At 43.7% G+C, this 25,515-nt stretch overlaps 1 protein-coding gene across 1 annotated transcript in view; it reads right to left on the bottom strand.

Annotated features, from left to right (window-relative positions):
- The window catches only part of LOC147123573 (RNA-binding E3 ubiquitin-protein ligase MEX3C-like), a 41,347-nt gene extending 17,810 nt beyond the window's left edge, over positions 1–23,537 (bottom strand). Inside the window, exon 1 of the mRNA XM_085974809.1 lies at positions 22,865–23,537. Within this exon, the coding sequence (XP_085830935.1) occupies positions 22,865–23,360 (496 nt within the window). The 5' untranslated portion in view covers positions 23,361–23,537. The remainder of the gene's footprint in view (positions 1–22,864) is intronic.
- Between the last annotated feature and the right edge of the window lie 1,978 nt (positions 23,538–25,515).

Raw genomic sequence — 25,515 nt, 5'->3', positions numbered from 1 at the left:
ATGGCCCATTCAAATTTCCGTGCATGTGCAGCTTTTGAAAAGCCGGTAGGAGCAGCCTGCGCGAGACTGCCAGATGGTGCGGGAACATTGATTCCTAGTGGAGTCCCTCAGGGATCAGTTAGGACCGCTACTCTACACGATAACCTGGATGAAGGAATGAAGGGGTACTGTCTGCAACTTTTCAGATGACGAAGATTTGTACTAGCGTCAGAACCCTTGGAGAAAAAAAAAATTACAATCTGATCTAAATGCAATGGGCTCACATCTAGCAGATGACATTTAATTTAATGTAGATAAATGTAGTGTTATGCATGTGGGATGGGCAAATGTCAAGCATGTGTATGCTATGCTGGGCTCTGAATTAATGTTTGTTCAGAGGGAAAGGAGTTATAGAGCACGAGTCTCTAATTTAAAAAGTGCCACGTGACTATAGCAAAAAAAAAAAGTATTAGGATGATCAGCTGTAAAAGAAAAAGCACCATAGTGTCCTTGTACAAGACTGTTGTTCGGCCCCATCTAGGATACCGTGTTCAGTTCTGGTTCCCTCAGTGGGAGAGAGGTGTACCCTGGAAGAGGTACAGAGGAGGGCCACTAGATTAATAAAGAAAACTTTCATTACAATAGGTTCAGACAAATGGATCTTCAAAGCGCAAACTTTGGAATGACTTGATTGAAGCAATTAAAATGAAGGGATTAGATGGCACAGATGTAGACAAATGATGTGAATTAGATAAATAGGGAGATACGTTAGCTTCAGCCTTCCTAATATGTAACTGGAGGAAACTGTGGCTCATCCACCCAGTTATATTAGCATACACAGTTGTTTTGAAGACATGGTATGCAAACTCCAGTTCTGGTGTTCTCACGTGGCAGGAGACCTGAAGGTGCTTGAAAAGGTTAAGAGCAATGTTCCCTTTAAGCTGCTCGGCTGTCTGGAGCTCCCGTGCAGGCGGCTTGCCAGTTTTACAACAGTAAAAACCACGCATGCACGGGAATTTGAATGGGCCGTTCACCCAAAATAAATTAAAGGGAACATTCCAGAAGAGAGCCACTACATAACACCCTGTCTAAAAACCTTGGCGATCACGACAGGCTTAGAGATGATCAAGAACTGTTATCTGAATTAGATAAGGTAGGAAGGATGAGGGGACATGCATAGAACTAGGTTAGCTGTCAGGAGGTTTTTCTTTCACCAGAGGGTCAGTGAATAAGTTGCCGACTCATGCAGTGGAGGCCGATATTGCTGCGTACAAAAAGTAGGTAGGATGTTAGATGCTGCACTTTGTGATCACTTATCTCCTGGGATAGGCGGCTCAGAGAATCTCTGAATTGGCATAGGGTTTTTATTTTAATCTGTTCTTTTGCCTCTCCCAGGAGAGGATGTGGCTGGTGGTGGGTGGGGAGCATGGAGAAACACAAAAGGCCAAGGCCAAAGTTGAAAGAAAGGGAGAAGAATAAGTAATGCCTAAACTTTACTTTTAAAAAGAACTTGCATTTATATAGTGCCTCACTACCTCAGGACCTCTCAAAGCACTTCACTTTATTTTTTAAAAAGTAGATAATTGACTGATGTTGGTTGATGGATAAATGTTGACAAGAACACAGGAATTCCCCTGGTCATCAACAAATAGTGCCATGGGATCTTTTATGTCCACACATGGCATATCTGGCAACTAGAATACTGCTGCCAGTGTCACCTACAGATCAAATCGCGACTAGAGTAAGAGACTGTACAATGAATCTCAATTTCAGTGGGAATACAAGGAGGAAGGAGTGTAGGATTTGGAGCTTGGAGGAATGAGGTCAGAAAATTCAGAGCAGCAATAGTAATATTTGGGTGGGGGGGATGAGGGGTGGGGCAGCAACTTAGGTGATCCCCTAGCAGACAAAATGTTTTCCTTATATACTAGTCTTTCGCACTCTATTAAAGTTGGCAGCTGAAGAAGTCCACATTTCAAATAAAGTGGGCCCTCCAACAGCAACAGTCAAGGAAATATTCAGGTCTTTACTGTAAAGTCAATTTTCTGAACATATACTTTGTACATTCACACCACTTTGCTCTGGTTTACAGCTTCTGAAAATGGCAACTCACTCAAAGTAGAGACGGATGGCATGACTACACAAATTACACATTCCTAAAACCGACATCTGCTGCAAAAAAATCCCCATAATATCTCAATGATGGATCATGGTGTTAGGAAGTGATTAAATGTGTAGATTCCTTTAGTTCCTGCCTCTTAAGTTAAAATAAAGTCTCATTAGAGGATAAAATCTGGAGCATGACAGCTTTGAACAGGCTCCCAGTCCAGGCATGTCATTCACAACACCTGTTCATGTTTTCAAAACTGTACACAATGAAGTCAGAAATTTGGTGTAAAATTAAGCCAAGTGTCTCTTCTGTTGTCCTGAGTATGAATGCCAAAAAAACCCAACTTTTTAAAAACAGTATTTTAATTTAAGACCAGAATAAAAGGATTAAATGGGCAAAGGTAAAATTGTGCTTTTAAAAGATTAAAAGCAGCCCAGTGTTGTACAAACATACCAATCCATACGGTGGCAGGAGAAAGATTAACATTGTACCATTGTTTAAAAAGGGAGGAAGGGATAAACCGAGCAATTACAAGCCACTTAGTTTAACCTCGGCGGTGGGCAAATTACTGGAATCAATGCTGAGGGACAGTATAAACCTTCATTTTAGAAAGACACAGGTTAATCAAGGACAGTCAGCATGGTTTTGTTAAGGGAAGGTCGTGTCTGACTAACTTGATTGAATTCTTTGAGGTGGTAACAAGGAGGGTCGATGAGGGCAGTGCATTTGATGTAGTTGACATGGATTTTAGCAAGGCTTTTGACAAGGTCCCACATGGCAGGCTGATCAAAAAAGTAAAAGCCCATGGGATCCAAGGGAGAGTGGCAAATTGGATCCAAAATTGGCTCAGTGGCAGGAAGCAAAGAGTAACGGTTGAGGGGAGTTTTTGCAACTGGAAGGCGGTTTCCAGTGGGGTTCCACAAGGCTCAGTACTCTGTCCCTTAATCATTGATATATACTACAAAGTGAGACTTAAATGTAGGGGGCATGATGAAGAAATGTGCAGATGATACAAAAATTGGCTGTGTGGTTGTCAGCGAAGAGGAAAGCTTTAGACTGCAGAAAGATATCAATGAACTGGTCAGTTGGGTAGAAAAGTGGCAAATGGAATTCAATCCAGAAAAGTATGAGGTAATGCAGTTGGGGATGGGCAACATGGCAAGGGAATACACAATTAATGGGAGGATACTGAGAGGTGTGGAGGAAGAGGGACCTTGGAGTGTATGTCCACAGATCCTTAAAAGGTAGCAGGACAGGTCAATAAAGTAGTTAAAAAGGCAAACGGAATGCTTTCCTTTATTAACTGAGGCATAGAATATAAGAGCAGGGAAGTTATGCTAGAACTGTATACAACACTGGTTATTCCACAGCTTGAGTACTGCGTGTAGTTCTGGTCACCACATTACAATAAGGATTTGGAGCATCGATGATGATGAAGTCCAACACCACCTTCAGTGTGCCAGTGCAGCCTTCGGTCGCCTGAGGAAGAGAGAGTGTTTGAAGACCAGGACCTCAAACCCAACACTAAGCTCATGGTCTACAGAGCAGCAGCGATACCCGCCCTGCTGTACGCCTCAGTGACATGGACCATGTACAGCAGGCACCTCAAAGCACTGGAGAGGTACCACCAACATTGCCTCCGCAAGATGCTGCAAATCCATTGGCAGGATAGGCGCACCAACGTCAGTGTTCTCGCTCAGGCCAACATCCCCAGCATCGAAGCTTTGACCACACTCGATCAGCTCCGATGGATGGGTCACATTGTCCGCATGCCCGATACGAGACTCCCAAAACAAGCGCTCTACTCGGAGCTCCAACGCGGCAAGAGAGCCCCAGGTGAGCAGTGGAAACGTTTCAAGTACACCCTCAAAGCCTCCTTGAAAAAGTGTAACATCCCCACCGACACCTGGGAATTTCTGGCCCAAGACCGCACAAAGTGGAAGAGAAGCATTTGGGAAGGCGCCGAACACCGAGTCTCTTTGCCGGGAGCAAGTGGAAGAAGCGCACGTCAACCCAAGCACCCCACCCACCCGCCCCTTCAACCACCGTCTGTCCCACCGGTGACAGAGACTGTAGGTCCCGCATTGGACTCATCAGTCACCCGAGAACTCATTTTTAATGTGGAAACAAGTCATCCTCGGTTCCAAGGGACTGCCTAAAGAAGACGACGACGACGACACACAGGATGCGACTGCACTGGAGAGGGCGCAGAGGAGATTTACGAGGATGTTGCCAAGACTGGAAAACTTTAGCAATGAGGAAAGATTGGATAGGCTGGGGTTGTTTTCCTTGGAACAGAGGAGGCAGAGGGGAGATTTAATTGAGGTGTATAAAATTATGAGGGGCCTAGATAGAGTGGATAGGAAGGACCTATTTCCCTTAGCAGAGGGGGTCAAGAACCAGGGGGCATAGATTTAAAGTAGTTGGCAGAAGGATTAGAGGGGAGATGAGGAAAAAAAAATTCACCCAGAGGGTCTGGAACTCACTGCCCGAAAGGGTGGTAGAGGCAGAGACCCTCATCACATTTAAAAGATACTTAGATGTGCACCCGAAGAGCCGTAACCTACATGGCTACGGACCTAGTGCTGGAAGGTGGGATTAGGCTTGGTAGCTCTTTTTCCGACTGGCACGGGCACGATGGGCTGAATGGCCTCCTTCTGTGTCGTAATTTTTCTATGATTCTACTAGCCCCTGGAGGTCGAGGTCAACACAACCTGTCTGTCTGGGTGGCCCCACAGCAGAATGCCTCGAGTTGTGGGAAACCGTGCATGGTGAATTGGGAAGGGAACACAAAATTTTAATACAAATTACACACTCAAGTACAGGTATGGGGAGGAAAGCAGGAGACTTGTTCCATCATCTCAAGTCTTTGGGATCAAGTCCAATAAAACCCCAAATGGTGAATGCTGAAAGTTATTTTTGAAATACATAAAAATGTAATTTAAGCTATCTACAACAAAAACAGCTTGCATTTATATAGCACCTTTAACGTAGTAAAACAACCCAAGGCGCTTCACAGGAGAGTTATCAAACAAAATTTGACACCGAGCTAGCTACACAAGGAGGTATTAGGACAGGTGACCAAAAGCTTGGTCAAAGAGGTCATCTTTAAAGGAGTGTTTTAAAAAGGAGAGAGGTAGTGAGGCAAAGAGGTTTAGGGAGGGAATTCCAGAGCTTAGGGCCTAGACAGCCAAAGGCACGGCCGCCAACTGTGGAGCAATAAAAATCAGGGATGCGCAAAAGGTCAGAATTGGAGGGGTGCCGAGATCTGAGGGTTGTAGATCGCCGGGAGGCAATGTAGGTCAGTGAGCACAGGTGTGATGACTGAACGGAACTTGGGTGCAAGTTAGGATATGAGCAGCAGCGTTTGGGATGAGCTCAAGTTTATGGAGGGTGGAAGGTGGAAGGCTGGTCAGAAGGACAAAGAAGAAAATAAACTAGAAAATAAGGAACAGGGAAGAGAGGTAAAGACCACGCATCCAATTCCTCCCTGTGAGGAGCAAGTGATGCTGAACATCACAAGCATTCAAAAGCTCTGCAGCATGGCCTAATAATGCTTTGCATATTTATTTCAAAGCGACCCAGTTTTAAGAACGGAGTGAGAAAAACATGGAATAAAGAACCTGGCTGTGAAACAATTTGTTTCTTTGTAGGGGTGGAGAGAGCATAGATCAGTCAGGTAAGCAGCACATTAAGAACATCCATCTCCTAGTTAGATAAAACAAAAACACACAAACAGGCTACATTGTTTGCCTTTACCTTGGTGAAGTCCTTGAATACCTGGGATCATTTATATACTGGCCGCTAATCCAACCACTTGAGGATAATTCTGATTAGCTCACCAGAGACATATACCCACTTTGTCCACAAAGCACATTTTTAATATAGAAAAATGTAGGTGAAGTGCCAAGGCCTTTAGTACAGAAAGGGTAGACAAGATCAACTTCTAGAACCAGATTATGCCAAATTAGAGTTTTAGAAGCCTGTTGATTGTAGAAGGTATACTACGATGATGACGTCCCAAGGCGTTTCACAGGAGCGTCAAACAAAATTTGACACCAAGCCACACAAGGAGATTAGGGCAGATGACCAAAAGCTTGGTCAAAGAGATAGGTTTTAAGATTAAAACCTGAGAGAGAGGTTTAAAGAGGATTCCAGAGCTTAGGGCCTTGGCAGCTGAAGGCACGGCCACCAATGGTGGAGCGACTAAATTTGGGGATGCTCAAGAGGCCAGAATTAGAGGAGCACAGACATCTAAGGGTGGTGGGGCTAAAAATTTACAGGCAGGAAAAAATTCAGAGTCTAAATCTAAAATTCTTTGCAATTTGTTCACCATTTCTATATAGCAGTGAGCAAAAGAAAATTAGCTAGGGATGCAGGAGGGAGCCAACCATCGGAGTAAAAGCACAAGGCAACTTAAAATAAGGCCACAAAATTTTGCTCGGGAATGTTTCATCTACTTTGAATTGTAGATTCATGGACAGGAGACAGATTCTCACCGACTATAGGAGAAATACAGAAACATTTAAAATACTCCGATCTCACTATGCCCAAATTACTGAACCCATGTTACCAATGTGTGTATCCCTAGGTATCAACACATTGTAAACCTCTGAATAAAATGATAATCAGCAGTTACCCCAAAACTGCTGGGGTGGGGCAGAAAATGTAGCAGCAGGACAACTAATAACGCAGAGTGTGGCTCCGCTCCAAAAACATTTTGCCATCTGGCTTTCACTCCTGCACAGAACAGTGGTATGTAAATCATACAGCACCGAAGGAGGCCATTTGGCCCATCGAGTCCGTGCCAGCTCGTGAAGAGCAATCCAATTAGTCCTATTCTGTGAGCACGCCCTTGCAAGTTTCAGTTAAACTAGACTTGGCTCATGCAGAATAAGTTAATCACAGTTTAACGATGGCAAAGCACTCAATAATATACCAGCCAACATCCTCACCTACACAGATGAAATCCATACAGCCAGTGGAAATTTTCACCTACACATTACAACTTTGCCAAGGATTTATGAAATGGTTAACCTTTCGATCATTAATACCACTCAGTTACCCCAGATGTGTTAAACACTAACTGGTCACTTATCAGGTTTATCAATAGAACATCTAGCAGTTCACAGTACACAAACAAAATTCTTTGTCCAACACTGATCATGTAACACACTTGTTTTATTAGTTCAGATGACAATGCAAACCACTAGAGGCTACTTCAAAGAATTCTTTTGTCTACATTGCTAGAATTTATTTTTGTGGTGTTCAAATGTAAAATGCAAGACTCTTAAGAAAAATCAATTTGCTGCTCAGCAATGTCCTTACAAGGCGGCAGCAAATGTTTTCTGGTTACTGGAGGCGATAGACAGAATCTCTTCAAATCCCACACCCAATTTACCAGCACATTAGACAAAGGAGCCAGCAACCAAATGGGACCATAAATGATTAACAAATGAATCAGAAGCAAAAGGAGGAAGACTGAACCATGCAAACATTACAGCAGAAAGGTGAAGGGGTTCACCGGAATAAATACAACATTTAGAAACGTAATAAAAGGGGATCAGAAATACAAAATGCAGATGCAAAATATTATTTTCAGTACCATAATAAGCAGGCAGAAGCAAGGAGAACCATAAATACACAATGGGCTGGATGAGTACAAGATAGTTATACTAAAATGATTGCTTCCACGAAGAATTCACTCGGGAAGACATGAACATCATGTCCTGCCCAAATGGTAATAGAATTAATTACTTCAATATAAACAAAGTGGAAGTCTTTAGACAGGCTCAAGTCCAAGACTTAGAGCTCAAAAATCTCTAGGGCTAGATGAGTTATTCCAGAGTGAACCACAAACTTCCCTTTCACCCCATGCACCCGCCCCCCAAAAACAAACCTTTACGGAAAATCACCGGGTTGCACATCCTTTCTGCACCAGATGCAGAATGGACTTTGCTTTCCATTGGTAACGTTATGAAGTTCATAAAACAGATCATTGAATGGTGGAAGAAGCCCACTGCATTCTAGATATAATGCAGCCAATTCTACAAACGGTGAAGAGTATTTTTCTCTTAAATTATTAAAATGGATGTTTAACCATCTTCGAAACAAAGTTTGTGCTACAAGCATAAGCAGAGTTATTTTCTCTTTTAGACGTGTCCAGAGTCCCCACAGAGCAGGCTGAAGACTTACTTCCAAATTTCCACCAATTCTACTCCACAACTGGCCACTAAAAAAGGTAAAGGACAGTAACTGTCCAGTATGCCTGCCTTCACTTAGTATCTCCCAACTGACAAATGAGCTTCAGTAAAGTGAAATGGGTGGTCGGTGGTGTGTGCAATTCACCATACTATGTCCACTTGAACAGTAAAAGACACCCAGTGATAGATGGACCGTGCCCTTTCTAACTTGAGTTACGTTTGTTGAGCTACAAAATAGGGTAAAGCGTTGATGGTGGCGGCAGTAATGGAGGGAGCAACTTGAAATAATGAATTAAGAGTAGGAGGGGAATAAAAAGGTGTATTGGTACAATCTTAAAGCATACTAATACACCAAGTTAACTAAGCTTTACAATCATTTGTAGTCACTGGGAAGAACGTCTAACCCAATCTTCCAAGTAACACCACTAGTTACATAGAAGTTACAACACGGAAACAGGCCATTTGGCCCAAACATGTCCGTGTCAGCTCTTCCCTTATACACGAGCAATTAGTTCAAAACCACTTTTACCCATCCTGTTCCCACATCCCCTTATGCAATCTAATCTTTAATGTTGATAGTTTCTGTCTCAACCACTAATCTTGGAAGTGAATTCTGCAGCCTTACAACCCTCTAACGATGTATGCCCGGTCCTCCATTCTAAAGATCATTTAAGCACCAGCCATGGCTCAGTGGGATCACTCTTGCTTCAAGTAGGTAGGTGGTCTGATTTGTCACGCTGCTTGACTGACATCCAGTAATGGATGAGCGGCAATTTCCTCCAACTAAATATTGGGAAGAATGAAGCCATTGTCTTCAGTCTCCGCCACAAACTCCATTCCTTAGCCACGGACTCCATCACTCTCCCTGGCCACTGTCTGAAGCTGAACCAAATGGTTCGCAACCATAGCATCTTATCTAACCCTGAGCCGAGCTTCCAATCGTATATCCTCTCCATCACCAAGACCGCCTACATCCACCTCCGTAACATCGCCCGACTCCGCCACTGCCTCAGCTCATCTGCTGCCGAAACCCTCATCTCTGCGTTTGTTGCCACTAGACTCAACTATTCCAACGCTCTCCTGGCCGACCTCCCAGCTTGCACCCTCCATAGCCCTGCTGCCCGTATCCTAACTCGCACCAAGTCCCATTCAGACATCATCCCTATGCTTGCTGGCCTACATTGGCTCCTGGTTAAACAATGCCTCGATTTAAAAATTCTCATCCTGGTTTTCAAATCCCTCCATGGTCTCTGCAATCTTCCAATTCTGCTCTCTTGCACATCCCTGGTTTTCACTGATCCACCACTGGCAGCCATGCCTTTAGCTGCCTAGGCCCCAATCTCTGGAATTCCCTCCCTAAACCTTACCGCCTCTCCCCCCTCCTTTAAGACACCCCTTAAAACCTACCTCTAATGTTAAAGGCGCTATATAAACTAAAGTTGTTGTGGGTTCAAGCCCCACTGCAGAGACTGGAGCACAAAAATCTAGGCGGACACTCCAGCGCAGTGCTGAGTGAAAGCTGCACGGTTGGGAGGTGCTGTCTTTCGGATGAGATGTCAAACCGAGGTCCGTGTGCCCGCTCAGTTGGATGTAAAAGATTTCTTGGCACTATTTTGAAGAGGAGTAGGGGAATTTTCCCCGGGTGTCCTGGTCACAGTACTGAGGTTTTGTATAGGCTTATTACCTCATGGCCTTTATATTCAATATCTTGCGATAAAACCTGGAATTCCATCAGCTTTTCCCCCCAAATAAATGGCCTCAATGGCTGCCTTTAATATGCTATGAGCCAGCACCCACAATCCCTCTGCTTTTCCACAGCACCAAACCTACTTCTGTTCACAGTATAATAAATGTCATTTAAAACCAAAATGGGAGCTTCAGACTCCCATTTACAGACACTGAATTCTGTTTTCCAATCTTTAGCCCATTCCCCCATCTAATCAATATCCCTTTGTAGTTTCCTTCAGTCTTCTAAATATTAACTAAACGTCGTATTTTAGTATCAGCTGTAAATTTTGACACCACTCTTTAGGCCTATATTCAAATTATTGATATTCAGTGAACAGAAGTGGTCCCAGAACTCAGCCGAGACATCACTACTCACTTCCAACCACTCTGAATAACTGCCCAACTCCTACTCCGGTTTCTCCCTTCTAACCAATTTTTACACCAGTTTGCATTCATCCGCCTAATTCCACACCCTTTAATTCTTCTCTAATAACCTACAATGTGGTTCCTAGTCAACGGCTTTCCGAGATCCCACATTACATTCACTGCATTCCCCCACTCCATCTACCATGTCTATAGCCCCCTCAAAGAATCTGGATTGTCCCTTTTCAAATCTGTGCTGATTGGGGAAAATGCTGGAATCCATTATTAAGGGAGTAGTAGCAGGACATTTAGAAAATCATAATACAATCTTATGAAAGGGAAATCGTGTTTGACAAATTTATTAGAGTTCTTTGAGGATGTAACGAGCAGGGTGGATAAAGGGGAACCAGTAGATGTCATGTATTTGGATTTCCAGAAGGCATTCGATAAGGTGCCACATAAAAGGTTGCTGCACAAGATAAGAGCTCACGGTGTTGGGGATAATATATTAACATGGCTAGAGGATTGACCAACTAACAGAAAACAGTTCATTTAGAGCCATTGTTTGTTTCTTTACCTGTCCTATTACTATCTTGTCTCCCCTTGAATATCTCTTAATGTCTCTTCTTTCATCCCCTCCCCCATTTCCCAGCCCCCCAAACTGCCATTTGTTTCATTTCCTGCCTTTTCTCTCAGTTCTGTAGAAGGGTTTCGACCTGAAACGTTGACTATTTCTCTCTCCACGGATGTTGCCTGGCCTGCTGAGTTTTTCCAGCATTTTCTGTTGTTATTTCGGATTTCCAGCATCCGCAGTATTTTGCTATCGTACAGAGTTGGGATAAATGGGTCGTTTTCAGGTTGGCAAACTGTAACTAGCAGGGTGCCACAGGGATCAGTGCTGGGGCCTCAACTATTTACAATCTATATTAATGACTTGGATGAAGGGACCGAGTGTACTGTAGCCAAATTTGCTGACGATACAAAGGTAGGTGGGAAAGCAAGTTGTGAGGAGGACACAGAGTCTGCAAAGGGATATAGATAGGTGAAGTGAGTGGGCAAAAATTTGGCAGATGGAGTATAATGTGGGAAAATGTGAGGTTATCCACTTTGGTAGAAAGAATAGAAAAGCAAAATATTTAAATGGAAACTATAAAATGCTGTGCTACAGAAGGATCTGTGTGTCCTCATACATGAAACACAAAGTTAGCGTGCAGGTACAGCAAGTAATTAGGAAGGCAAATGGAATGTTGGCCTTTATTGCAAAGGGGGATGGAGTATAAAAGTAGGGAAGTCTTGCTACAACTGTACAAGGCGTTGGTGAGACCACACCTGGAGTACGGTGTAGAGTTTTGGTCACCTTATTGGCGGGTGTTCAGCGAAGGTTCACTAGGTTGGTTCCGGAGATGAAAGGGTTGTCTTATGAGGAAAGGTTGAGCCTATACTGATTGGAGTTTAGAAGAATGAGGGGTGATCTTATTGAAACATACAAGATGCTGAGGTGACTTGATAGGGAAGATACGGAGGGGATGTTTCCCCTTGTGGGGGAATCTAGAACTCGGGGGCATAGCTTCAGGATAAGGGGTCGTCCATTTAAGACAGAGATGAGGAGGAATTTCTTCCCTGGAGGGTCGTGAATCTTTGGAATTCTCTACCCCAGAGAGCTGCAGAGGCCGAGTCAGTGAATATATTTAAGGCCGAGATAGAGAGATATTTGAGCTATAGGCAAGTCGAGGGTTATGGGGAGCGGGCAGGAAAGTGGAGTTGAGGCCACAATCAGATACTACACTGCTATACCGTACCTATTAGCATAGCACAATTAGCATCCAGATAACGACCAAAGTACATGTGTAAAATGATTACTATAGCAGGTAATCGTTGTTGGAATGATTTTCAGTAGAGTATATGGCCAAGTTTAATTATTTTTTGAATAATTAAAATAACTCAAGTTTTTAATCTTAGAATTTTAAGTCTTAGGCTCAATAAAGAAGTCACCAATGAAATAATTCTGAAAGTGTTGAGTAATTCCCATTGGTTAGTTTTGTCATTTGCTGATCAGTGGTAACTGCTGCTGTTTGTCCATTTACAATCTTAGCTTCACTGGTATCTGGGCTCAAATTTGAGATTGTGGAGAGGAAAACAGACACTCGGGTCAGGCAACAGCTGTGGAGAAACAGAAGTCAGTTAGTTGATGTTTCATTCAGTTAACACCGATTTGTTGTGGGTTCTTGATTTAGCGGAGCCATTCTACAAATCCCATAAAATTGATTTTGTAAACGTGAAGGAAACTCGAGCAGCTAAAAGAATACAGAAAGTGACTGAGGCAATAATGCAATTGAGGGGAACTCTGGATGGCTACAAACGATAAGCTATCCTTGTGGAAATATCGTTTGTGGAAATATTGTTTGACCATCTTAGATTGGTCAAAGAGGTAGGGTTTGAGGAACATCTTAAAAGGAGGAGAGGCGCAGAGGGGGAATTCCAGAGCTTAGAGCCTAGACAGCTTAAGGCACGGCCACCAAGGGAGGGATTTGAAAACAAGGATGAGAATTTTTTTTAATCGAGGTGTTGCCAGACCGGGAGCCAATGTAGGTCAGCGAGCACAGGGATGATGGGTGAATGGGACCTGGTGCAAGTTAGGGTTAGGTAAACTGCATGCAGACATCAGATGCAGTAACTTAGGAACTGCTGAAGCTCTCAATGTAATAAGAAGTTCTAGTTATTAAATTCTGTTTGAAAATTTTGCTTTGTTTCTGTTTCTTAATTTGTTAAATTGCATCTATATATATTTGGTTTGCAAAGTGCACATGGCATTTGTTTAAAGCCAACACTGCTGACAGAACTAGGTCAATACAATTTAGAGCTCTGTATAAAACCTAAATGCAGGTTTGTGTCACTGTATCAGTAAAGATTTCAAAAAGAGGAACAGAGCATTAGGATGAACAGTTTCTGAAATATTGAAACTTCTCATTCTCTGAACAGTTCCACAGTCTTCACTTCTCATTTCCTTGCCTCCATCAATTGGTATCCATGAAAGGCAACAGTACAACTCTCAGCACAATCTCCAGACAGCCTCGCTCCTGCTCCTGGGAGGGGGCGACAGTACAACTCTCAGCACAATCTCCAGACAGCCTCGCTCCTGCTCCTGGGAGGGGGCGACAGTACAACTCTCAGCACAATCTCCAGACAGCCTCGCTCCTGCTCCTGTGAGGGGGCGACAGTACAACTCTCACCACAATCTCCAGACAGCCTTGCTCCTGCTCCTGGGAGGGGGCGACAGTACAACTCTCACCACAATCTCCAGACAGCCTTGCTCCTGCTCCTGGGAGGGGGCGACAGTACAACTCTCACCACAATCTCCAGACAGCCTCGCTCCTGCTCCTGGGAGGGGGCGAGTATGGAGACAAAGAACGAACCAACATTTCATGTCAATACTGAACAAAGGGATGCGGAAACAAGAATGCATTAACACTGAACCACACACAAAACAATTCTGGCACCCGATTCTGTTTGAGGGAAGTACGCTGCAAGCCAAGCCTCTCTAAACATGGTCAGTACTGAAAACCACAACAGGAAGTCAGGGACAGAATGTAAGAAGGCATTTTTGGAGAATGGAAAGGAAGAATGAATTTGTCAACTAGAACAGATTATTCACACATTAAAGTTTAACAGAGTTCCACTAAGAGTATCAGTGCACTTCATCATCCAATATTTACACTGAGAATATTGATGAAACATCACTATATTGGAGTTATATAATGAGACCTTATTGTATATAACCTATATGTACTATTTCTTTGTGGGGTGCCCAGCCTTACTTGCAACAAACATTGGCTGCTTTAATGCAATATCAAGTTGCCAGAGTGGACAGTGGTCCAAAGGTTCCTCATGAAGCTGCATACATACAGACACAATGTACTGGCAGACACCAAGGCTGCCAGTTATCAATGTAAGCAAAGAAAATTCAAGCAAACAAATTGTGGAGTTTAATATCGCCCAAAAGCACCGAAATAAAACAAAAAGGATCCACCAATGCTCATTTTTTAAAACGAAGGGGTCAAACCCGAAACGTCAACTCAAATTTCTCTCCACGGATGTTGCCTGACTTGCTGAGTTTTTCCAGCATTTTCTGTTGTTATTTCTCATTTTTTAAAAGTTCTGCCATAAACACTTGGCTCCAGATCACAACCTTAATCTTGACATGGACGCAAGAGCTGAAAAAAGAGGGATGACAGTAGATGCCCTCAACCTCAAAGCAGCATTTGACAAACGTATGGCACCAAAGAGTCAAACAACAACTTGCATTTAAATAGCACCTTTAACAGAAAAATGTCCCAAGTTGCTTTTCTAAAACTGATGTCAATAGGGGTTGAAGGAAAACCCTACAGTGGCACGAGTCATAGCTGAAAGGAAGACCAAGACATCACTGTAGGAGGTCTTCAGGACAATGTCCTCTGCTGCTGACCTTCCTTATAGCATAACACCAGGAGTAGGGCAGTTAATTGACTACTCCACAGTTTTCAGCTCCATTTACAATTTCTGGTAATGAAGTAGCCCATACTGGCCTACAACAGCTGGCATTTATATAGTGTCTTTAATGTAGAAAAACATCCCACAATGTTTCATAAGCACGAGGCTAGAAAAAAAAAGGGCAAAGTAGATAATATTGAAGGCTTTGGCTGACAAGTGTCAAGTATTGATGAACTCCAACAAGAAAAAGTCCAACCACCTCACCCTGACCACTTTGAAGCCCCCCAGTCAACATAGAGGATCACAATTGACCAGAAGCTTAAACAGATCAGTCGTATCAACACTATGGCTGCAACAACAGGGCACTCTGATGAGTGGCTCACCTGACCCAGCAAAGCCCCTCCACCATTTACAAGGCTCAAGTCAGGAGTGTGATGGAATAATCACTTGCCTGATGGATGCAGTGGCAATAAGAAGTTCAATACCATCCATGACAAAGCATTTAATTTGATAGATACTTCTTACCCACTCCATCAGTGTGATAGACTTTGTACAGGATGCACTGCAGCAACTTACCAAGCTTACTTCAACAGCAGCTCCCAGCCCACAATCTCGACCAAGAAAAACAATAGCAGCAGTGCTGTCGGAACACATCACATCTCTCACCATCCTGACCTTGATATATCCCCATCCCTTCATAGTAGTCGAATCAAAATCCTGGAATCCCCTACTAACACCATCATAGGACCATCACACCACAAGGACTGTAGCAGTTCCAGAAGGCAGCTCAGGGAAACTAGGAATGGGCAATAAATATAGCCTTGCCAGTGTTTCCTACATCCAGTGAACAAAAAAGGTGCTAAACAGAGTTGATTACCCCCAACTCTCCCTCTCCCCCAAGCACCTTTTCAAAATATCTCTCCAAGCTAACAAATCACCATCATTGCTTATAGGCGCACTTTCCAAAAGACAAAATCATTCACTCCAAAATTCTTATTTTTACTGTTAGAAGTGCTAAAGTTGAGATTGACAATAATGCAATGCATTGGTTTTAATTTGTTACAAGCTGAATACGAACTCATGACTCATCCAACAACCTCCAGGCGACAGTTCTAAAATTATATAGGTCTCACTTAACCTGCTTATCCGTGTGGAAAAGACTATACATTACAGATTATATTTCCTCCCCGATCAGTACTAAAATTGGCCAATTCTCCCTACCTATCCAGGAGAGAAGCAAGAAATAATAAACAAACATTCTAGAAGAGATTAGCATCATTTCCTTGCAGGTTTTTTTGCATACCAAATCAGATATTAATAAACTCGCTTCTTTCGAACAGGTTAAACATTAACTTCCTTTAAACGCAGCAAACTCAAGACATGTACAGACTAGTACCTAGTTTTTGCCCAATTCTCTCGCCTCGTTTGCCATTATAAACCTTAGAACTCCTAGTCAATCAGGTGAGCTGTTGCCAAACCACAAATGGCATTCCATTTCCACCGCAGCACCAATGCTACAAAAAAAGGTTGTGCTGTAAATATTTAACCCTTTCCACTGTAAAGGAAGTTGAATTTTCAGATCATACAACTTGCGCCTACACATCCTGAACTGGTCAGCTGATGAGTCCTACATGTCAACAGCAAAGTCCTGAAAAGGAAATTTCTTCTTCCTTCATCTGCCAATTTACTTCTGAATTCTTGAATCCTCACCTGGGTACGTTCCACTGGTTCTGACTACCCTCCAGAACACAAGTGCCCAAGAACCTTGGACCCACAAGGCTATTCAACTATATGGAGTCATTTTTACCCAATCTCCATACATGTGCATTTCCACTCCCCCCCACAGGTCACTGACTATTTCCTCCTCCCCCCTAAGCGTGAAACACCAAGGATAATTGCAGCACATTTACCAGCACTCGGACAGAGATTAGCTAACTCAACAGACCAGGGATTGAAACTGGGACCATCCTGGTTTATGTGGCTCAGCTGCTCTGTTCCTTAACTAGCTGGGCCATTGAGCCTGAAAAGCAACTCGACACAGAACTGTTCCATCTTAATTATTAAGATATAAGCTTGGGATATAAACCAACAATAATTCTCAACTGTGCTTAAAATAGAATTCATACAGACCTCAATGATTTGATTTAAGTACAAATTAACTTGCATTTATAGAAACACATTTCACAATCCCACAATGACCCAAAGCACTTCACTGCCAATGAAGTACTTTTGAAGTGCAGTCATTGTTGTAATGTAGGGAAACACAGTAGCCAATATCACACACAGCAAGGTCCCACAAACATCAATGAGATAAATCACCAGATCATTTGTTTGTGATACTGGATGAAGGACAAATGTTAGCCAGGAACTGGCGATCTCGCTGCTCTTCTTCAAACAGTCGTGGAATCTTTTACATCCACCCGAGAAGACAGTTTAACACCTCATCTGAAAAGGCCACCTACAGGTGCAGCACTCCCTCAGTAGTGCACTGAAGTGTCAGTTTAGATTATGTGCTCAAGTCTCTGGAGTGGGGCATGAACCCACAACCATCTGGCTCAGAGGCAAATGCTACCACTATGCTAAGGCTGACACCTTTTAAGCAGTTTATGGGAGAATACTTTGGTTAAAATAGAAAAAAAGTTCATACAACGTTAACATCTTTGCTGCTAATATCACACGGCATGATTGCAACCCAAGTAAATGGTTTGAACAGGAGATAAGTCAGCATGTGATATATACACAACCTTTACTTTAAGGTTATGCATAAAAGTGGCTCCTAGTCAGAGAATGGAACACTTCCTAAATGGATTTAAACAGTGCACTGTAACTGCCCTGAGTGGCACCAGTCATTTTTAAACTCTTCCCAAAAATACAACATTCCCCCATTCAAGGCATGAGTGTGTACCAAAACTGGAAGACATGCAGCTCAAGACAACAACAAGGCTCAAAGTTTAACACTGATCCATTAGACTAGTTCAGTTAGCAAATGGAACCATGAGTGGGAATGCAGCCATGTGTCAGGAAATACACTGACAAAACACTGGGCTACCACATACAAGAGATTTTATATGCATTTCAGTAATAAATATAAAAAAAGTACACATATTTTTCTTTTAAATGAGAAACCTCATTGAATGGGCAAGGCCTATGTGGTTGAAAGGAGAACAAACACATTAAAATCATGGTAGCTAGGTAATGCCAGGCCTGGGCTTTAAAGGTTGTAGTGTTGGAGTTAAGAAAGACTGAGTGAGGGTAGTAAGGAGTTACATAAGAAATAGGAGCAGGAGTAGGCCAATCGGCCCCTCGAGCCTGCTCCGCCATTTAATAAGATCATGGCTGATCTGATCCTAACCGCCAATCCACTATCACAGAACCATCTCCTGAATCTAACAGAATTAGACACACGAAATAGGAGCAGGATCAGGCTACACGGCCCCTGGGCCCGCTCCGCTGCCCACAGGGCCATGACCGATCCGAACCTAGACTCCTGTCCAAATTCCTGCCCGCTCCCCGTAACCTTTAATTCCCTTTACTTCTAGGAAACTGTCTATTTCTGTTTTAAATTTATGTAATGATGTAGCTTCTACAGCTTTTTGGGGCAGCATATTCCATGGACCTACCACCCTCTGAGTGAAGTAGTTCCTCCTCATCTCAGTTTTGAAAGAGCAGCCCCTTATTCTAAGACTATGCCCCCTAGTTCTAGTTTCACCCATCATCGGGAACATCTTCCCTGCTTCCACCCGATCCAACCCCTTCACAATCTTATATGTTTCAATAAGATCGCCTCTCATTCTTCTGAACTCCAATGAGTAGAGTCCCAATCTACTCAACCTCTCCTCATATGTCCATCCCCTCATCCCCGGGATTAACCGAGTGAACCTTCTTTGTACTGACTCGAGAGTAAGTATGTCCTTTCTTAAGTATGGACACCAAAACTGTACGCAGTATTCCAGGTGCGGTCTCACCAATACCTTGTACAACTGAAGCAATACCTCCCTATTTTTATATTCTATCCCCCTAGCAATGAAAGCCAACATTCCATTGGCCTTCTTAATCACTTGCTGCACCTGCATACTAACCTTTTGAGTTTCGTGCACCAGGACCCCCAGATCCCTTTGTACTTCAGTACTTTCCAGTTTCTTGCCATTAAGATAATAACTTGCTCTACGATTTTTCCTGCCAAAGTGCATAACCTCACACTTTCCAGTATTGTATTCCATCTGCCAAATCTCTGCCCACTTACTTAGCCTGTCTATGTCCCCTTGCAGGTTTTTTATGTCCTCCTCACTCACTACTTTCCCTCCCATCTTAGTATCATCTGCAAACTTTGATATGTTACACCCGGTTCCCTCCTCCAAATCGTTAATATAGATTGTAAAGAGTTGGGGACCCAGCACTGACCCCTGCGGAACACCACTAGTTACTGATTGCCAGTCTGAGAATGAACCATTTATCCCAACTCTCTGCCTTCTGTTAGATAGCCAATCCTCTCTCCATGCCAGAATATTACCCCCAATCCCATGATTTTTTATCTTAAGCAATACTCTTGTGTGGCACCTTGTCAAATGCCTTTTGGAAGTCTAAATACACTACGTCCACTGGTTCCTCTTTATCCACCCTATATGTTACTTCCTCAAAGAACTCCAGCAAATTTGTCAAACATGACTTCCCCTTCATAAAACCATGCTGACTTTGTCCTATTAAATTAGGATTATCCAAATGTCCTGTTACTGTCTCCTTAATAATGGACTCCAAAATTTTACCTACCACAGATGTTAGGTCTATACTTTCCCGCCTTCTGTCTACTGCCCTTTTTAAATAAGGGTGTTACATTAGCAGTTTTCCAGTCTGCCGGGACCTTTGCCGAGTCCAGGGAGTTTTGGAAAATTATTACCAATGCATCCACAATCCCTACCGCCACTTCCCTCAAGACCCTAGGATGTAAGCCATCAGGTCCAGGTGATTTATCCGCCTTGAGTCCCATTATTTTACCGAGTACCACTTCCTTAGTGATTTTGATCGTGTTTAGCTCCTCCCCCCCTTTAGCCCCCTGTTTGTCCAGTGTTGGGATATTCTTAGTGTCTTCTACTGTAAAGACTGATGTAAAATATTCAGTGTTTTTGCCATCTCCATATTTCCCACCATTAATTTCCCGGTCTCATCCTCTAAGGGACCAACATTTACTTTAGCCACCCTTTTTCTTTTTATATAACTATAAAAACTCTTACTATCTGTTTTTATATTTTTTGCTAATTTACTTTCATAATCTATCTTCCCTTTCTTAATCAATCTTTTTGTTATTTTTTGCTGTCTTTTAAAGTTTTCCCAATCCTCTATCCTCCCACTAGATTTGGCTACCTTATATGCCCTTGTTTTTAGTCGAATACTATCCTTAATTTCTTTACTTAGCCACAGATGGCTGTCTTTTCTTTTACACCCTTTTCTTCTCAGTGGAATATATTTTTTTTGGAAGTTGTAAAATAACTCCTTAAATGTACACCACTGATCATGTATCGTCTTACCCTTTAATCTATTTTCCCAATCCACTCTACTCAATTCCGCTCTCATACCTTCATAGTCTCCTTTATTCAAGCTTAGCATGCTTGTTTGAGATCCAACCTTCTCACCCTCTAATTGAATATGGAATTCAACCATGTTATGGTCACTCATTCCAAGGGGATCCTTTACTAGGACATTTTTAATTAATCCCGTCTCGTTACACAGGACCAGATCTAAGGTTGCTTGCCCCCTGGTCAGTTCAGCTACATACTGCTCAAGAAACCCATCCCTAATACACTCAATGAACTCATCCTCAAGGCAGCCCTGCCCAATTTGATTTGTCCAATTAATATGATAGTTAAAATCCCCCATAATTATAGATGTTCCCTTATTACAAGCCTCAACTATTTCCTGATTGATACTCCGTCCAACAGAGTTGCCACTGTTTGGAGGCCTATAGACTACGCCCACTAGTGTTTTTTTCCCCTTATTATTCCTTACCTCCACCCAAACTGTTTCATTGTCCTGATCTTTTGACCCAATATCATTTCTCCGTATTACAGTGATTCCTTCCTTTATTAACATAGCCACTCCACCTCCCCTTCCTTCCTGCCTGTCCTTCCTGATCGTTAAATAACCTGGTATGTTTAATTCCCAGGCATGGTCACCCTGCAGCCATGTTTCTGTAATGGCCACAAGATCATACCCATATGTAGTTATTTGTGCCATTAACTCGTCTATTTTGTTACGAATGCTACGTGCATTCAGATAGAGAACTTTCAAAGATGTTTTGTGACACTTAGTTCCTGCTTTTGCCCTTTTTATTACTTTACCTTTTACTCCATACCTTCTGCCCCTTCCTGACACGCTCTGGTTTTTAATTTCCCCACTGCTACCTAAGTCTATGACCTTCTCTGTTGTCATTTTTATTATTTGCTCTCTAGGAACCCCCCACACTAGTTAGTTTAAAGCCCTCCCTACAGCCCTAGTTATATGATCCGCCAGGACTCTAGTCCCAGCACTGGCCAAGTGAAGCCCGTCCCGACGGAACAGCTCCCTCCTGCCCCAGTACTGGTGCCAATGTCCCAGTTTTGTAGTATTGATGGGCCAATGGTTCTGTGCAGACCCCAGCTTGCTATATGTCCTACTGACTTGCATTTTGAGCCCTACAAGAAGCTGACAGTACACAACATGCACAGGGTTGATAAAACCACTGCTGAATCTGAACTTTATGTAAAATGAGATACCCAAGTCTTTAGGTCTTCCCAGTTTTGAAAGAAGAATCAGTTTACACATTTTAACTTGTTAAAAAGTGTATACAAAATTAGTTTGACTCACTCTGCCTGCTGAGACACACAACAGTAGATATTTGTGGAACTAGATAATTTTCTGACTCACTCACCCTGCCTAACTTAAAAAGAAATGGATTTTGAATACAAGTACAGTAATGGTCTTAAATACCTGCTAGTCACAGACCTATAGCACTCAAAAATGAAGTGGTTGCCAAATGGGTTCCCAAAATAGGGAATGGTTCAAACTGAAATTTACAATGTGCTCACAGCCTTCAAAAATACTGGACACTAAGTTTGGGAGCACAGATGTTATTTTTTTTGGTATTAAAAAGATATACATCTACTGGCACTCACAGCCTTTTTTTTTACATTCTGGGTGTTACCCTCAAACCCTTGTAAACCAATGCAAGTTATACAAATACTTACACTTCCGTGCATATATCTCAAATCTTATGAATTATGGAGAAGTTTTTAAATCCAGGGAAGCATGGAACTTTTACTGTCCTGTCTTAGCATAACTTCTGTAATATTAATATATAACACCCTGTATGGATGTTTGCGAAGCTCAGGTCCAGGTCAAATCTAAAAATATTTGTAACTGTTTATCAGCACCAGTGCAATTTGAAAAATGGCTTCTAGAATATTATAATATAAAAAAAACTGCAAGGCAAATTGCAAAGCTATTTAAGCACATGGAACTATTTCTTTAAAAAAAATCAGATGCAGAATAGGCGAGAAATTAAACCAAAACGAGCGAATCTCACTAGAAAATTAAAGTCCATCATATTGCATTCGGCTTTAAAATTTATTCAAACACTTTAGGAAATGTATGCATTAAAAATTGCGCCTTCCTATTAAAAGCATAAGCTGTTAATCTTGCCGATCGATGTACAAAGAAGCGAATGGCGAGGAGGAAAGGAAGGGAGACAGCAAGGTGGGAAGAGTGAAGCAAACAAAGGGAGGAGAGCAAGGTGGGAAGAGAAAGACAAGAAAACAAGATGGGGGAAAAAAAGAGAAAAAGGGAATAAGAGCGAGTACAGTATATGGGAAGGGAAATAAGGATTGGACGGAAAGGAAAAAAATAATAAAACGGGAGCAAGTGGAGATTCAGACAAAGAGTGGCGACAAAGATGGAGGGGCTGGGGCAGACACATGGGGCGAGCCGAGCCGAGCCGCCTGCTCCAGCTCCTCCTCGGCTCAGCGGCCTGCACTCACTCACTCACCCTGCCTGCCCACGATCTCGGCGACGTGCTCGGAGCTGGGCACCGGGACGCACTCAGTCATGTTGACGCTCTTCTTCCTGGGCTGCTGCTGCTGCTGTTGGAGCTGGAGTTGCTCGGCTTCGAAGAGAGCCAGGACGGAAGAGACGAGGGGCAGCCCTCCTCCTCCTCCTCCTCCTCCACCACCACCTCCTCCAGCGGCAGGACAGGGACAAGGAGCCGCTCCTTGCTGAGTGTCCGTCACCGGCGGGCCCTGCAGGAGGAGCGGCCCGGAGACAGCGACCGGGGCTCCCCCAGCGGCCGGAGGAGGAGATGATGAAGATGAAGAAGACGGAGCCTCGGTCTCCAGGCCCCGGCGATGCTGAAGCAGAGAGAGCGGTGGAGGAGGCGGCGGCGGGTCTTCCAGGCCGAAAACGGTGAGCTGCTCCATGGCGATGTGGAGCGGCCCGGAGTCGCCGTCCTCCCGCTCCATGTCTGTAAACACTGTACTACTCGGCATTGTATAACATTAACAGCACCAGGCTAGCGTTAAATATTTGTTCCTCATTAAATAATAAATCTCTTTTTCTTTTAAAAAAAATATTTTTCTTTCTACAAAAGCGCCAGCGCCCCTGGATTAATGTTTTTTTTTCTTTTGTTCTTTCACTCCATCGTCGAAAGGAGATGAGCCACGCCCCTTATCGACGGGCCGCCGAATCCCATTGGCTCGGCGCAATGGGGACCCCGCCCCTCACTCCCGTCAAGCCGGCCGCTTGATGCGGGCGCCGACGTGATTGACGTGCGGGACTCGTCACCTGATTAGAGAGTTCAGCTGTCAATCCTCCATCGAGCCCTTCCTCCCGCCCCGCTCCACTCGTCACGCGTATCCCGCCCCGAAGTGACGGCATGACGTCACGCCGTCCACTCAGACGCTTTTTAAAAATTCAACGAACAAGAGCCATTGTCTGAATTATTCGGCGCTTCTATATATATATTTGAGTTTCGGTATTTAATATTTTAGTTCGTGGGGGAAAAAGAATAGCTCAGATTGGTGCGTTCCGATCGGAGGACCGTCTGCCGCTGCTGATTGGTGAATTCCGAATCCTGGCGACTGGGTGGAAGGATGACACGTGACTGTGAGCCAAAGCCACGCCCGATTTCAGCCCTGGAGCGAGTGAATGAGCTGCGCTGGGAAGTGCAAGGGATTCCAAGCCCAGAAATGACAAAACATTACTGGCAGGGCAGAAGGCCCAACAATTGGAGCTGCAGTAATGACATCATCTGTGAATTTCATCTTCATACTGCAGACATAAGAAATAGGAGATGGAGTTGGCCATACGACCCCGCGAGCCTGCTCCGCCATTCAATAAGATCATGGCTGATCTTCCACCTGAACTCCACCTCCCCGCCCGATCCCCATATCCCTTGATTCCCCTAGAGTCGAAAAATCTATCACAGCCTTGAATATACTCAACGACTCAGCCTCCACAGCCCTTTGGGGCAGAGAATTCCAAAGATTCACAAACCTCTGAGTGAAGAAATTCCTCCTGATATCGATCTTAAAAGGCCGGCCCCTTTTTTTTAAATTCATTGATGGGATGTGGGCATCGCTGGCTAGGCCTGCATTTAGTGCCCATCCCTAATTGCCCTTGAGAAGATGGTGGTGAGCCGCCTTCTTGAACCGCTGCAGTCCATATGGTGTAGGTACACCCACAATGCTGTTAGGAAGGGAGTTCCAGGATTTTGGCCCAGCGACAGTGAAGGAACGGCGATACAGGTCCAAGTCAGGATGGTGTGTGGCTTGGAGGGGAACTTGTAGGTGGTGATGTTCCCATGCATCTGCTGCCCTTGTCCTTCCAAGTGGCAGAGGTCGCGGGTTTGGAAGGTGCTGTTGAAGGAGCTTTGGCGAGTTGCTGCAGTGCATCTTGTAGATGGTACACACTGCAGCCACAGTGCGCCGGTGGTGGAGGGAGTGAATGTTGAAGGTGGTGGATGGAGTGCCAATCAAGCGGGCTGCTTTATCCTGAATGGTGTTGAGCTTCTTGAATGTTGTTGGAGCTGCACTCATCCAGGCAAGTGGAGAGTATTCCATCACACTCCTGACTTGTGCCTTGTAGATGGTGGAAAGGCTTTGGGGAGTCAGGAGGTGAGACACCCGCCGCAGAATTACCAGCCTCTGGCCTGCTCTTGTAGCCACAGTATTTATATGGCTGGTCCAGTTCAGTTTCTGATCAATGGTAACTGTAGTGTATGTACCTTTAAGAGGAACTATGTTTTTGAAGCCCCTGTATACTGTAGTACCAGTAGTGACCACTCGGGTATATAAGCCTGTGTAGCGTCTTGTGTTGTTAGTTCACCTCCAGACTTTGTTCAGTAAACACTTGTTAAATCAACTCCTGCATTCCGTGTCTCCATTAACACACGGATCTAACAGTGGCGACGAGTTAGAAACGAACTTACCTGCAATTCGGCAGCACTTCAAGGGGATCGATTCCTCAGACGAAGGTCGAAGCCAGAAGCAAGAAAAAAAAAATAACTCGAAGAAACTTGAAAACGAGGGCCAGGCTTGGTCTCCAGTCTGTGGTTTCCCCAGCTAAACGGGCTGGTGGCAGGTAGTGCGCTGATCCTTCCTAGGCTGCGGCGGGCTACAGCTCGATCGGGTGGCTCTGCAACGG

Source organism: Somniosus microcephalus, chromosome 2, assembly GCF_052327205.1.
Source record: "Somniosus microcephalus isolate GS21.2 chromosome 2, FLI_Smic_1.0, whole genome shotgun sequence".
NCBI classification, from domain to species: Eukaryota; Metazoa; Chordata; class Chondrichthyes; order Squaliformes; family Somniosidae; genus Somniosus; species Somniosus microcephalus.
This window is presented reverse-complemented; position numbering and strand designations above follow the sequence as displayed.